The sequence below is a fragment of the Neoarius graeffei genome, chromosome 13, assembly GCF_027579695.1.
Source record: "Neoarius graeffei isolate fNeoGra1 chromosome 13, fNeoGra1.pri, whole genome shotgun sequence".
NCBI classification, from domain to species: Eukaryota; Metazoa; Chordata; class Actinopteri; order Siluriformes; family Ariidae; genus Neoarius; species Neoarius graeffei.
This window is the reverse complement of record NC_083581.1, coordinates 81,656,699-81,670,163: the sequence shown is the minus strand read 5'-3', so window position 1 is coordinate 81,670,163 and position 13,465 is coordinate 81,656,699. Positions and strand designations below refer to the sequence as shown.

General features: G+C 45.9%; 1 protein-coding gene across 1 annotated transcript; it reads left to right on the top strand.

Moving 5' to 3' along the window:
• The first annotated feature begins 733 nt into the window (after window positions 1–733).
• Window positions 734–2,030, top strand: LOC132896311 (uncharacterized). Its single transcript, XM_060937048.1, has 2 exons — window positions 734–1,194; window positions 1,808–2,030. The coding sequence occupies exons 1-2, from the start codon at window positions 737–739 to the stop codon at window positions 1,989–1,991; spliced, it is 642 nt and encodes a 213-aa protein (XP_060793031.1). The 5' UTR covers window positions 734–736; the 3' UTR covers window positions 1,992–2,030.
• The last annotated feature ends 11,435 nt before the right edge of the window (window positions 2,031–13,465 follow it).

Genomic DNA, 13,465 nt, shown 5'->3' with positions numbered 1-13,465 from the left:
TGGTGACAAAACAATAAAATGATGTCTTTAAATTCTGTAACACTTCTTAAACACTATTACACTATAACACTTAAAATTACATGGTATATGTGAAATTACCTAATATACAATGATTTAAAATGTGTGTGGTGTTTATATATATATATATATATATATATATATATATATATATATATATATATATTACACACACCCTGTAAAAGGCTGTTTTAAGTTAAGGCTGTCCCTCAGAATCACTGAAGTGTCTGCTATAGAAGTAAGGGAAAGGGTGGCTGTGTAAATAACTTGACACTGGATTTACATATTGCTTTCCCTTGGTGTGCAGTGATCCCCCCCCCCCCCCCCCCCCCCCCCGTGATTTTAAAGGGATAGTTCGGGATTTTTGACATGAATCTATATGGTATCCCCGTCAGCAGTGTCGTGCATCCACACTGACTTACCCCCGACAGTGTTCTGTGAGCCTAGATATTGTCCAGTGTTGGTCAGTGCACAAGTAGTTCCGGCAGGTTTCCTGGGGTCTGCAAAGTAACACGTTTTTCTTCTCAAAACAGCTCGTGTTCGAATGAGTGATTTATTAGCATAACAAAACCCTTGTAGTCCAAAAAGTCACACCTTGTAATTGCTTGGGGCTACTTTCTCTCAATAGCGATCAGTGCGCGCTACAGTCGCTAGTTGACAGGTAGCTAGGCTATCTGTTTCATTCACTTAGTTTAGTGTTTGGGAAGTTGACTGCATCATGTCTGACTACAGCAGCGACGACGAAGACATTGATTTCAGCACACAGCCAAGGGGGTATCTTTATGAACCCGAATATACGGATGCTGAAATTCAACAGATGGAAGTAGAACGGGCAGAGAGAGAGAGAGAGATGGTGAGCAGAGAGGTGGAAGGTGAAGCCGCAGCCGCGAGACCTCGAGTGACGGACAATTGGTGGTGTACTTGTTTCAAGTGCGAAGTAATGCAGACCGAGGTTGAATGCTACTGTTGCCAAGAATGGGACCTCGTTATGCCACGGATGCAAGACATTTCGATTGACGAGGAGGCCGACGCGTCAGCATCTGTCTGCATCACCAACAATAAGGATTTACCTGCGCTCCTGACTGCGGGTGTCCTGGAGACATTTTTCCACATCCCGAAAATCAACTGGAAGAAGCGCCCCAGACCAGCTGGACCCGATGGCCAGTTGTCTGCAGAGTGAGTGTTATTACCCTACTGTACAAGTGCTCAATTATATTGTATGGCGTAATATTTTATTAGTCTGAGCCCTGCAGTAGGTTACTGCAACCTACAGTCAAAACACGAATCATTGAATTAATCTAATGATAATCATATACATACCATAACATTTTATTGGTGACGCATATCTTTATTATTATTGTGTATCCCCAAGTCATTTATGTTGCAATTTCATGTTTGAAGCAAAGCTTTTATCCTGAGCATCACCTTGTCTCTATACCACTCTGCTCATGAATGTCCTTCAATCCTAAAGCGCTTAAGCCTACCTAATGCATATTATTTCAAGGGAGGCCTGAGGGTTACGTCCCTATGGCCCAAAGTGTACTTACAAGTGACATTTTCTCTGAATAAACAGAGATGAATAAAAATCCATTAGCATTCAAATTCTACAATAGCCTGAAATGCTGGTGTATAAATATAGAATGTCCTGACAAACTGTTGTGCTGTCAATGAATCAAAATGTATTTATATACCAATATAATCACAACTATGCAGTTTACTCAAGGTACTTTCAAATAGAGATACTTGATATATCAAATGTACACAAACTTATTTTGTGTTTCTATTTCAGACAGTACAGGCTGGTCGCCTATCGCATTATAATGGAATGGGCCCTGAAAGGAGAGAAGCTTGGTCCAGGCAACAGGAGAGCTCTTCCCTCTTGTGTGGTGGCGCTAATAAGAAAAACATATCCATCACCAAATGGACAATATGTAGGGTTCAAAGAGTCAAATGATGCCATGCAATTGTTTTAGATTTTAAAAGTACAAAACCTTTACTGTAAATTTCTACTTTTTCACTTTTTTTTTCAAATTTCTACTTTTTGAAAGTGTCTTACAAAACAATCCATATAATTAGTCAATAAAAACACTTCTATGACACTATATATCCAGTCTCAATCATGTTTCTCAGCAGCAGGTTTCTTGGGAAAACGTGATGTATGTTCTGAAACCAAGTCAGCCTTGTTTGGCTTTGGTGTTGGGGCAATGTTGGCTGGTATGGTGACTGGAGGATGGATGTGGAAAGCTGGGTCTCCGAGCTTCACATTCGTGTCAAGCCGTCGTTGGATGACCTGCTCCACCAAGTCTTTCCGGAACTCCTGTGTTGTTGGCTCATACAGCTTTCTTGCAACCCACCGATTTGACTGCCTTGAGTGAATGGCATTGTATCTCTCTTGTCCTGGGAATGAGGAGGGAACACAAGATAGGATGGTGTATGACCATTACATATGAAACTGAATATGGTGATTTGTGTGGCCTGTGAGGCTGTGACAGAGCAATGATGAGATTACAAATAGCTAACTCTAAAATATAAAGGCAAACAAAGATGAAATTCATTTATCTGAAAATGTAACATTTCAGAAGAAAAACAATTATATATATATATATATATATATATATATATATATATATATATATATATATATATATATATATACTGTTTTCAAAATGATGTTTTTATCACTTTTAGGAGCTGTGTGTGTGTGTGTGTGCATCTGTTTGCACACTTACCAGATTGAGTACGGTCATGCTGACGTCCAACGTTGTGGTTGTGGTCAATGATGCTGAGTTGGAGCCTTGCCTGCATGGAAACATATGTGAAGTGGCGCCTCTTCTCTGCGTACTTCAGCATTGAGCTATGTAACACTTCGAGGTCCCCTAAAAGAAACAAAAAAACACATTTTCAGCTTTATTCATCTACAGAAGAGCCTCATATTATCACTTTTATTATGATCAATATTTTCTATCATTTGCAGGAAAAAGTACTTAGTTAGATTCACAAAACTGCTGCTTTGTCCCAGTAAAGATGTAGCACTAAATTACTCATGATTCCCTTAGAGTTGTGTAGGGAAAAATGTAGGCAAACAAGTGATCAACCTTCTGCCCATAAGTCTATCCAAACTGACCTGTATGTTTGAACAAAGTCATTTGACTAAGGTCCCTCAAGAGGTTCTTGTCTAGTACAACAGTTCTCAAAGCGTTCCAGGCAGCACATCCCTTCGTAAGCCATTTCTTTCGTCGTTGTTGCTCCTGGCTGATATTTTCGTGGCGACATGTGTACTCCTGCCCATCTTCTTCCCAGCGATGAATCCCACATACATGATGCAGGATAGACGTCCACCGGTGTCTCAGCTCCTATTTGAGGAGAAGTAGACATTGCTTAGCAAATGTGTCAAAGAAAATGTATACCACAAAGTATACACATTTGGACATGCGTTTGTGTAATGAAAATGAAAAACCAACCCAGTTTCAAGAAATAATAGCAACCATGGAAACACATTCTGAATATTCACTCTTCCAAAAAATGAAGCGTTCACGAAATCAACACAATGCAACTCCAAGTCAATTATGCTTCTGTGATACCAGCATGTCCAGTTAGAAATCAACACTGATTCTGAATACATCTAAAATGTTTGCTGGGTACTCCTAAGAGTGACAAGATATAAGAGTGTGCTTTCGATGTGTTATGCATAGCCAAAAGTTTACATGTCTATCACCTTCTCATCGCCTCCACAAGTGCTGCATGACCACCAGAAGTGATTGCCCACAGACTTGATCCATGGCTGCAGGTCCCGGTTTTCTTTCTTCCTCGCCAATACAGTTGCCTTCTTCTTCACACCTAAATAATGCATAAAAGATGAAAATGAAAAAGCAAGCCCTGATGAATAATTTTGCAAAGTGTCACACCATTACAATACACTCTTCTGCAACATCTTCACGTATTTCAGTTCTATATAAGCAGAGGTGTCAAAAGTAAAATAACTTTTATGGTGTAATTACAATAGTAGCACATGATATTACTTAGCTGTACTTACAGACTGTTCTTACTGAAAAACACTAAAAACCTAACAAGGGCCCAATACCAATTCAATGCAACCAGTGCAGAATCAGCTGACTGTAGGACAAGTACACTGGTCTACTTTTTACTCAGATAAGTTACCTGCGCTGGAAGGCAACTGTGTTCCTTTTTTTTACTTTTACATTTACTTTTGACACATCTGTCTATAAGACCTAATGTGTAAATAATCCCACCTTTTGCAACATGCCATGGGTCAAATTGATGTCTGAGCTCAGGATAGGATTCCCTCATGATCTTCCGTATCGATGGAGCCCGGTCAGTTGTAACAACATCAACACTGACACCAGAGTCCAGCAGATGACCCCTCCGGAAACCAACAGGCTCCATTGCCGGTGAACTGGTAGCCTCCGAAACCTACATTGTTTACAGTAACAGGAAAGACAGAAAAGACATACAGGGAGACCTACATAAAGAATATGTAAATAAAATGGGACTCAACTTACTTGGCAATACTATTTATATTTTACCTGAATTAGATCTGACATTACCACTTTCTTTGTTGCATCATCCATAAAACTGTAGCATGTATACTTGGCACTGTAACCAGGGGAGTCAGATCTGTAGATGACAAACAGGAAGTTACTTGTGGGGTGTCGACAACATGATTTCATTTGAATTGTAATGTAATGTAAGAGGACATTTGAGCACATATACTGTATGATCCATAATGGTAATATCAACCTTGCATCACCACAGATATCAGTGTGTCCACCAGCACCTGCTGCGTCCTTCAGTTCAGCTAAAATGTTGTCCTGCATGTCTGTGTAGGCTTTGTGAATAACAGGTATCATGTAGGTTGATTGCAGTGAATAGTAAGACGTCTTTTTTGGCAGCTGTAAATTTAGAACATCAGCCCATTCTGCAATTTCATTCTGTGTTGTTCCAGTTAATATAATGGCTGCTGAGGACACCAGGTTGTTCTCGGGTATTCCACGGACATCAGGACAGGACTGCCACACTCCTGTATGGTTATTGAGACATGTCCATTCTATTTTGATCTTGGATCCACGGGTGGTGATTGTCTTTTCAATAATGAATACACCACATGTGTGACAAGTTACAAACAGTTCCATCAGGGCTGACTCGTTGATTATCCACTTCCTCTCCGACCAGTCACCTCTCCTTTCTGCTCCTCCACTGTCCAAGACTGAGAAAGATGTTCTTGTGGATGTACATTCACTACTCAATGGCAGAAATGTGCTGTCGTCGTTGTCACAAGGTCCATCTGTGGAAGCCATGCTTGCATCAAGTGGCTCAGATGCAACCGCTGAGCTCGTGTCTGCTGTCTATGAATAACAAAAAAGAATACAGTGATGTCAAAGTACAAAGTGCAGTATGGGCCTACATTGGGTGACTGACTGCATTTTTGTGGATCTCATGTATGGTGTGCATTGAGCCTCATGGTCACACAATACTTTGACTATGTGAATATGTTAGCTTTTTAATCAGACATGTATATTTAAAAAAAAATGCTTACCTGTGATGTTCTCCAGGTGGGAGGTAAAGCTAGGTATGTGCCAGAGGTAGATGGCTTTGTTCTTGCATTTGTTTCTGCTGGACTGGTGAGAACCATCTTCAATTGATCATGGCCAAATCTGGACTTTACAGGGGTTGACTGAGGGAGTCCAGCGAATGCTTGCTCCCTTAGACTGTATTGCTCCTCTTCTTCTGGGACTTCGACTTCTTCTGCAGACTGTGCTGATTCAGCCATTGCAGCAGGAGTGCAAACCTTTCAAAAAAACAATATCAATTTGTGCATTGTGGATTACAAGAATGTCATTCATGTTATAAACACATAATAACAGTAACATCAGCAATTATTTAGTTTCCACAATAATAATAATCACTAATGACTGACAGATATGTTTACAACTAGTCCACTAAGAAACATTCTCTGTTAGCAGGCAATACCTAGGCTAAAGTCAGAATATTTCATGAAGCGTAAGCTTCGACTTTTCATTTCATTTTTTGACTGATTTCAAAATTACACGGTCACTGACCATCATAACTTAGAAACTTGTATACAGCTTACATATTCTAGCCTATGGAGGATATCTCCTTACAGCCAAGGACGGCAGCAGAGTCAAGAGAAACTGACCCACCGATAACCGGAGCACTATGAGTAATCTTCCAAAGGATTATATTATTATTTCGGGAAGACGCAAAATAAAACATATGCTGGGTGCTGCCGTCATCCCTCGGTCTAGAATCTGAGAAGGGTAGCTGCTAGCTTAGTTTGTCTTCATTATGCTAGCCAACGCCATGACTAGAGTCATGGACTTCTCATAGAAACCATCCACAGTCCACATAGCTTCTGACGATTGTAATAAACAGTGTACATATTATGTATTATAAACTTCACTGGTGATATGACACCGATAGATGAATCTACTGTATGTTGCACTTGCGTAGCCCATGGTGCATCACCAGAAGGCTATGCACGCATGCTATAGAAAATATTTGGTACAATTTTGTTTACCTGGGGTGCAGGGACAGCAGAGCTCTTCAAAACCCTTCTCATTCTCTGTCCTGGAGAAAGGTAGTCGTCCTCGCTGAAGTGCACACTGCAAACACGAAGTTTTTTCATCTTGGTTAGGTTGGTGTCCACATGGAAGCCCAGAGAAAGTAGCCAAAGTTGCCTCAGTGCTACGTCCGTCACAGGGAATCAATGGAATGTGTGAGGAGACCCACTCTCATCTTTGTTGGTACAGCCAGGATAATCGCAAGTGCGCACCATTTCTTTCTTTCTTTTTTCAAATAAAGAATATTTCTGTAGAAGCTGATGAACTTCTCCTTCTAGCTCTCTAACTAGCTCGTTTGCGTCTGGTCTGAGCTCGCTGCTAAACACTGTCGAACAACTAATGAAAGTTGTTGGCTAGCTCACACACAACTGTTAACAGTGACAGCGCGCACTGATCGCTATTGAGAGAAAGTAGCCCCAAGCAATTACAAGGTGTGACTTTTTGGACTACAAGGGTTTTGTTATGCTAATAAATCACTCATTCGAACACGAGCTGTTTTGAGAAGAAAAACGTGTTACTTTGCAGACCCCAGGAAACCTGCCGGAACTACTTGTGCACTGACCAACACTGGACAATATCTAGGCTCACAGAACACTGTCGGGGGTAAGTCAGTGTGGATGCACGACACTGCTGACAGGGATACCATATAGATTCATGTCAAAAATCCCGAACTATCCCTTTAAGAGAGAGAGGGCAGACTGTTTATTTTAATGGTAGTTTTTCTAAAGTAAGTCCTGTTGACTGTGGAGTACCACAGGGGAGCTGTTTATGGCCTTTATTCTTTTCAATTTTCATTAATGATCTCCCCTTGGTGCTGAGTAAAGCTCAAATTTATATGTACGCAGATGATTTAACAATATATGCAGTGGCAGAATCACCTGATATTGTTAATGATATATTACAGAAAGAACTACAGTTAGTGGTAGAGTGGGTAACCAGTAATAAACTTGTGCTTAATGTGACCAAAACAAAGGCCATATTAATAGGATAAAGGTATCAATTGAAAGCTGAACCAAAATTGAATTTACAAGTAAATGATATTTCTGTTGAACAAGTACAAGAGACTAAACTTCTGGGCATCATTATTAATCATACTTTATCATGGTCTAACCATATTGATAAAAATGTAAGAAAAATGGGAAGGGGAGTGTCAGTTGTAAGAAGAATTTCAAAAGGTATGCCACCGGAAGTTATCAAACAGGTTCTAAATGCTTTAGTGATGTCACAGTTAGATTATTGTTTTGTAATATGGTCTAGTGCTTCAATGAAAGACATGAGAAAACTGCAAGTTGTTCAAAATAAAGCAGCACATTGTGCATTACATTGTTCTTACAGAACCAATGTGAAAGACATGCATAATCAATTGAGATGGTTAACTGTAAGACAGAGGTCTTATTATGTTTTGTTAACCTTTTTGAGGAATATTAACACAGTCCCCAAGAATATTATATAAAAGGTTGTGGCAGCGGGGGCGTGGTCAAGCGCCAGTCTGTGAGAGGAGGGCAGAGCCAGGGAAGGTGAGTGGCAGAATCACTACACCTGACGGTAATTAACCTGTGTTTGTGTGTCTTCCCAGTAACCGCGCCCTATTTAAGGAGGCAGAGGGAGAGCAGAGGAGAGCTCTTCCCGGGACAAGAACACAGCGTGTGTGTGTGTATTTATCTAATAAGAACGATTGTTATACTGAAAAGTCTGGCAATAAAAGCCTGTTGTTCCCTGAAGCTTTGTCCTGCCGTCCTCTGTGCTCCACCCACACCTAAGAGAGCTCTACAGTGGTGCTGAAACCCGGGAAAAAGGTGGAGCACCAACCCAGCAGCCCCATGGAATCCTCCCTGTTCACGGACTTGGTCCACGCCCTCGCCACGGCTCAGCAAAGCCAGCACCAGGCGCTCATCATGCTCCGAAAGGAACAAGAGCGGCGCTTTGAAGCCCTGGTGCTGGCCCAGCAGGAAGATCACGAGGCGTTCCGGCATCTCCTTGCGTCGGCGGGGTCTACCAACATCCCGGCCGCGGGCCTGTCTCCCCTCACTGTGACCAAGATGGGCCCACAGGATGACCCCGAGGCATTCCTCGCATTGTTCGAACAGGTCGCCGAAGCCTCGGGGTGGCCGATGGAGCAGCGTGCGGCGCGCCTCCTCCCCCTCCTGACGGGAGAGGCGCAGCTGGCCGTGCTACAGCTCCCTGCCGACCGCCGGCTGGCCTACGCGGACCTTCGCCGGGCCGTCCTCCAGTGCGTGGGGCACACACCAGAACAACAGCGCCAGCGCTTCCGCGCCCTGCAGTTGGAGGAAGTCGGCCGGCCGTTCGCATTCAGCCAGCAGCTCCGGGACGCCTGCTGGCGGTGGCTGAGGGCCGACGATCGCGACGCTGAGGGAATCATCGATCAGGTGGTGCTGGAGCAGTTCATCGCCCGCTTACCAGCCGGAACCGCGGAGTGGGTCCAGTGCCACCACCCGGCGTCGCTGGATCAGGCAGTAGGACTGGCGGAGGATCATTTGGTGGCTGTTCCGGCAGCAGGACAGCCGACGACATCTTCTCTTCTCTCCTCTTCTCTCTCTCTTTCTCCCCTCCCTTCTGTGTCCCGTTCTCGCCCCATTCCCCCACCACGGAGACAGGGGCCGGCTCCACCCCAGCCGGCCCGCCGCACCCATGGTGCCCTCTCGTTTCTCCCTTCTGTGTCTGTCTCTCCCCCCCCCTCAGGTGAGTGAGCCCCAGAGCACCGGTGCAGAGGGAAAGCCTGGGCCAGTTTGCTGGTGCTGCGGGAAGCCGGGCCACCTGCAACAACAGTGCGCAGCAATGGAGGTGGGCACGGTGGTACGGATCCCCGACGCGCCAGAGGCTGCCCTCGATCGGGCCGGAGCGTATCGCATACCGGTGAGTGTACAAGGAGCTACATATCAGGTGTTGGTGGATTCTGGTTGCAATCAGACCTCGATCCGCCAAAGCCTGGTGCAAGACGAGGCATTGGGGGGAGCACAGGGGGTGAAGGTGTTGTGTGTGCACGGGGATGTTCACAGCTACCCTTTGGTGTCGGTCCACATATTTTTCAGAGGGGAAAAATCTATAGTGAAGGCGGCGGTTAATCCTCGCCTTACCCACTCTTTAATTTTGGGGACTGATTGGCCGGGATTTCGGGGTTTAATGACGCGCCTAGTAAAGAGTGGGTCCTGCCATTTGACAGGGGGAGGTCCCGGTGTCGCTTTGGCTGGAGCTGCTGTCGCAGAGCCGTCTACGTCATCTCCGCGACAAAGTGAGGAGCCGCCGACTCCTCCTCTTTCTGTTGGGGAATCCCTCGTGGATTTCCCATTAGAACAATTGCGAGATGAGACTCTGCGATATGTGTTTGACCAAGTGAGAGTAATCGATGGTCATGCGCTCCAGCCGAACGCCACCCCGTCCTTCCCCTATTTTTCTATTATGAAGCATAGATTATACCGAGTGACGCAGGACACTCAGACGAAAGAGCGAGTCACACAGCTGTTAATTCCAAAGAGCCGCCGGGAATTGGTATTTCAGGCGGCTCACTTTAATTCCATGGCTGGACCCCTAGGGCAGGATAAGACACTAGCCCGAATAATGGCCCGATTCTATTGGCCGGGGATTCGCGGCGATGTCCGTAGGTGGTGTACGATGTGCCGCGAATGCCAGTTAGTAAATCCAGCGGCCATTCCAAAAGCGCCTTTGCACCCCCTACCATTAATCGAGACCCCGTTCGAAAGAATTGGGATGGATCTCGTCGGGCCATTAGATTGGTCAACACGAGGGTACCGCTTTATATTAGTTCTGTTGGACTATGCAACGCGATACCCGGAAGCGGTGCCTCTTCGCAATATCTCAGCACGCAGTATTGCGGAGGCCCTCTTCCACATCATCTCCCGAGTTGGAATCCCGAAAGAGATTCTGACTGACCAAGGCACCTCGTTTATGTCACGAACACTGAGCGAACTGTATGGGCTATTAGGTATTAAGCCGATCCGCACCAGCGTTTATCACCCACAAACGGACGGTTTAGTTGAACGGTTCAATCGCACCCTCAAGAATATAATTAAAAAATTCGTAAGTGAGGATGCACGTAACTGGGATAAATGGCTCGAACCCTTGTTATTTGCAGTGCGAGAGGTCCCCCAAGCCTCCACGGGGTTCTCCCCGTTTGAATTGTTATACGGGCGTAAGCCGCGCGGCATTTTAGATGTGCTGCGGGAAAATTGGGAGGAGGGACCTTCACAGAGTAAAAACGAAATTCAGTACGTTATGGACCTGCGCGCAAAACTCCACATGCTCACCCACCTAACTCAGGAGAATTTGCGGCAGGCCCAAGAACGGCAAGCCCGCCTGTACAACAAGGGCACGCGCCTTAGACAGTTCACTCCAGGAGATAAAGTACTCGTACTGTTGCCCACGTCGAGCTCCAAATTAATCGCCAAGTGGCAAGGACCCTTTGAGGTCACACGGCGAGTCGGGGACGTCGACTATGAGGTGAGGAGAACGGACAGGGAGGGGGCGCTACAGATCTACCACCTCAATCTGCTTAAACTCTGGAACGAGGAGGTCCCCGTGGCATTGGTGTCGGTAGTTCCGGAGAAGGCAGAGCTGGGGCCGGAGGTTCAAAAAGGGACATTGGCATCACATACCTCTCTGGTCCCCTGTGGAGACCACCTCTCCCCGACCCAACTCACGGAGGTCGCCCAGTTGCAGACCGAGTTTTCGGATGTGTTCTTGCCCCTGCCCGGTCGCACTAACCTTATAGAACACCACATAGAGACGCCCCCGGGGGTGGTAGTGCATAGCCGCCCTTACAGGTGGTTCGGGAAGAACTTCAGACCATGCTCGAAATGGGCATCGTCGAGGAGTCCCACAGTGACTGGAGCAGCCCAGTGGTCTTGGTACCCAAGGCCGACGGTATGGACTATAGAAAAGTCAACACGGTGTCTAAATTCGACGCGTACCCAATGCCTCGTATTGACGAGCTGCTCGATCGACTAGGCACGGCTCGCTTTTACTCGACACTGGATTTGACGAAGGGATATTGGCAGATCCCCTTGACTCCATTATCCCGGGAGAAAACGGCCTTTTCCACACCGTTTGGCTTACACCAATTTGTCACACTTCCTTTTGGGCTGTTTGGGGCACCCGCTACGTTTCAACGGCTGATGGACAGGGTCCTCCGGCTCCATGCCACCTATGCAGCCGCATATCTTGATGATATTATCATTTATAGTAACGACTGGCAGCGGCACCTGCAACACCTGAGGGCCGTCCTTAGGTCGCTGAGGCGGGCGGGTCTCACTGCCAACCCGAAGAAGTGTGCGATTGGGCGGGTGGAAGTACGGTATCTGGGCTTCCACTTGGGCAACGGGCAGGTGCATCCCCAAATTAATAAGACAGCAGCGATTGCGGCCTGCCCGAGGCCCAAGACCAAAAAGGGGGTGAGACAGTTCCTGGGGCTGGCTGGCTACTATCGTAGGTTTATACCTAATTATTCAGACATCACCAGCCTGCTGACTGACCTCACTAAAAAGGGGGCGCCAGATCCGGTCCAGTGGACGGAGCAGTGCCAGCGGGCTTTCTCTGAGGTAAAGGCTGCACTGTGTGGGGGGCCAGCATTACACTCCCCTGACTTTTCTCTCCCTTTTGTGTTGCAGACCGACGCGTCGGACAGAGGGCTGGGGGCGATGTTGTCCCAGGAGGTGGAGGGGGAGGACTGCCCCATCCTGTACATCAGCAGGAAGCTGTCGGTGCGTGAGGGGTGCTACAGCACTATTGAGAAGGAATGCCTGGCGATCAAGTGGGCAGTCCTCGCCCTCCGTTACTACCTGCTGGGGTGCCCTTTCACCCTCTTTTCAGACCACGCGCCCCTCCAGTGGCTCCACCGCATGAAAGATGCCAACGCGCGGCTCACCCGTTGGTATCTGGCACACCAACCCTTCAATTTCAAGGTGGGCCACAGGCCGGGGGTGCAGATGGTCGTGGCGGACTTCCTCTCCCGTCAAGGGACAGGAAGGTGACAGGAGGGCGGAGCCAGGGAAGGTGAGTGGCAGAATCACTACACCTGACGGTAATTAACCTGTGTTTGTGTGTCTTCCCAGTAACCGCGCCCTACTGTATTTAAGGAGGCAGAGGGAGAGCAGAGGAGAGCTCTTCCCGGGACAAGAACACAGCGTGTGTGTGTGTGTGTGTGTGTGTGTGTGTGTGTGTGTGTGTGTTTATCTAATAAGAACGATTGTTATACTGAAAAGCCTGGCAATAAAAGCCTGTTGTTCCCTGAAGCTTTGTCCTGCCGTCCTCTGTGCTCCACCCACACCTAAGAGAGCTCTACAAAGGTTATTGCCTAATTTTGTTCAACATGAATATCAAATGAGATATGCAACTGATGAAAGGTTTATATTGCCCAGAGCCAATACATGTAGTATTCAGAAGACACTCATATATAGAGCGATGGAGAGGTGGAACTCATTGCCAGTGTATATATTGTGCATGAGAATACTAAGGAAAGATTTAAGATGCTGATAAGACTTGTTTATAACAAGTGCTAATGGTGGGTCACACCAGATACTGAAAGCAAAGGTTCACATACTTTTGCCACTCACAGATATGTAATTTTGGATCATTTTCCTCAATAAATAAACGACCAAGTATAATATTTTTGTCTCATTTGTTTAACTGGGTTCTCTTTATCTACTTTTAGGACTTGTGTGAAAATCTGATGATGTTTTGGGTCATATTTATGCAGAAATATAGAAAATTCTAAAGGGTTCACAAACTTTCAAGCACCACTGTATATATACAGTATATAAATCTCAGGCCTAGAAATTCATATATTTTTTCACCAGCCAGTCGGACTAGTTCCC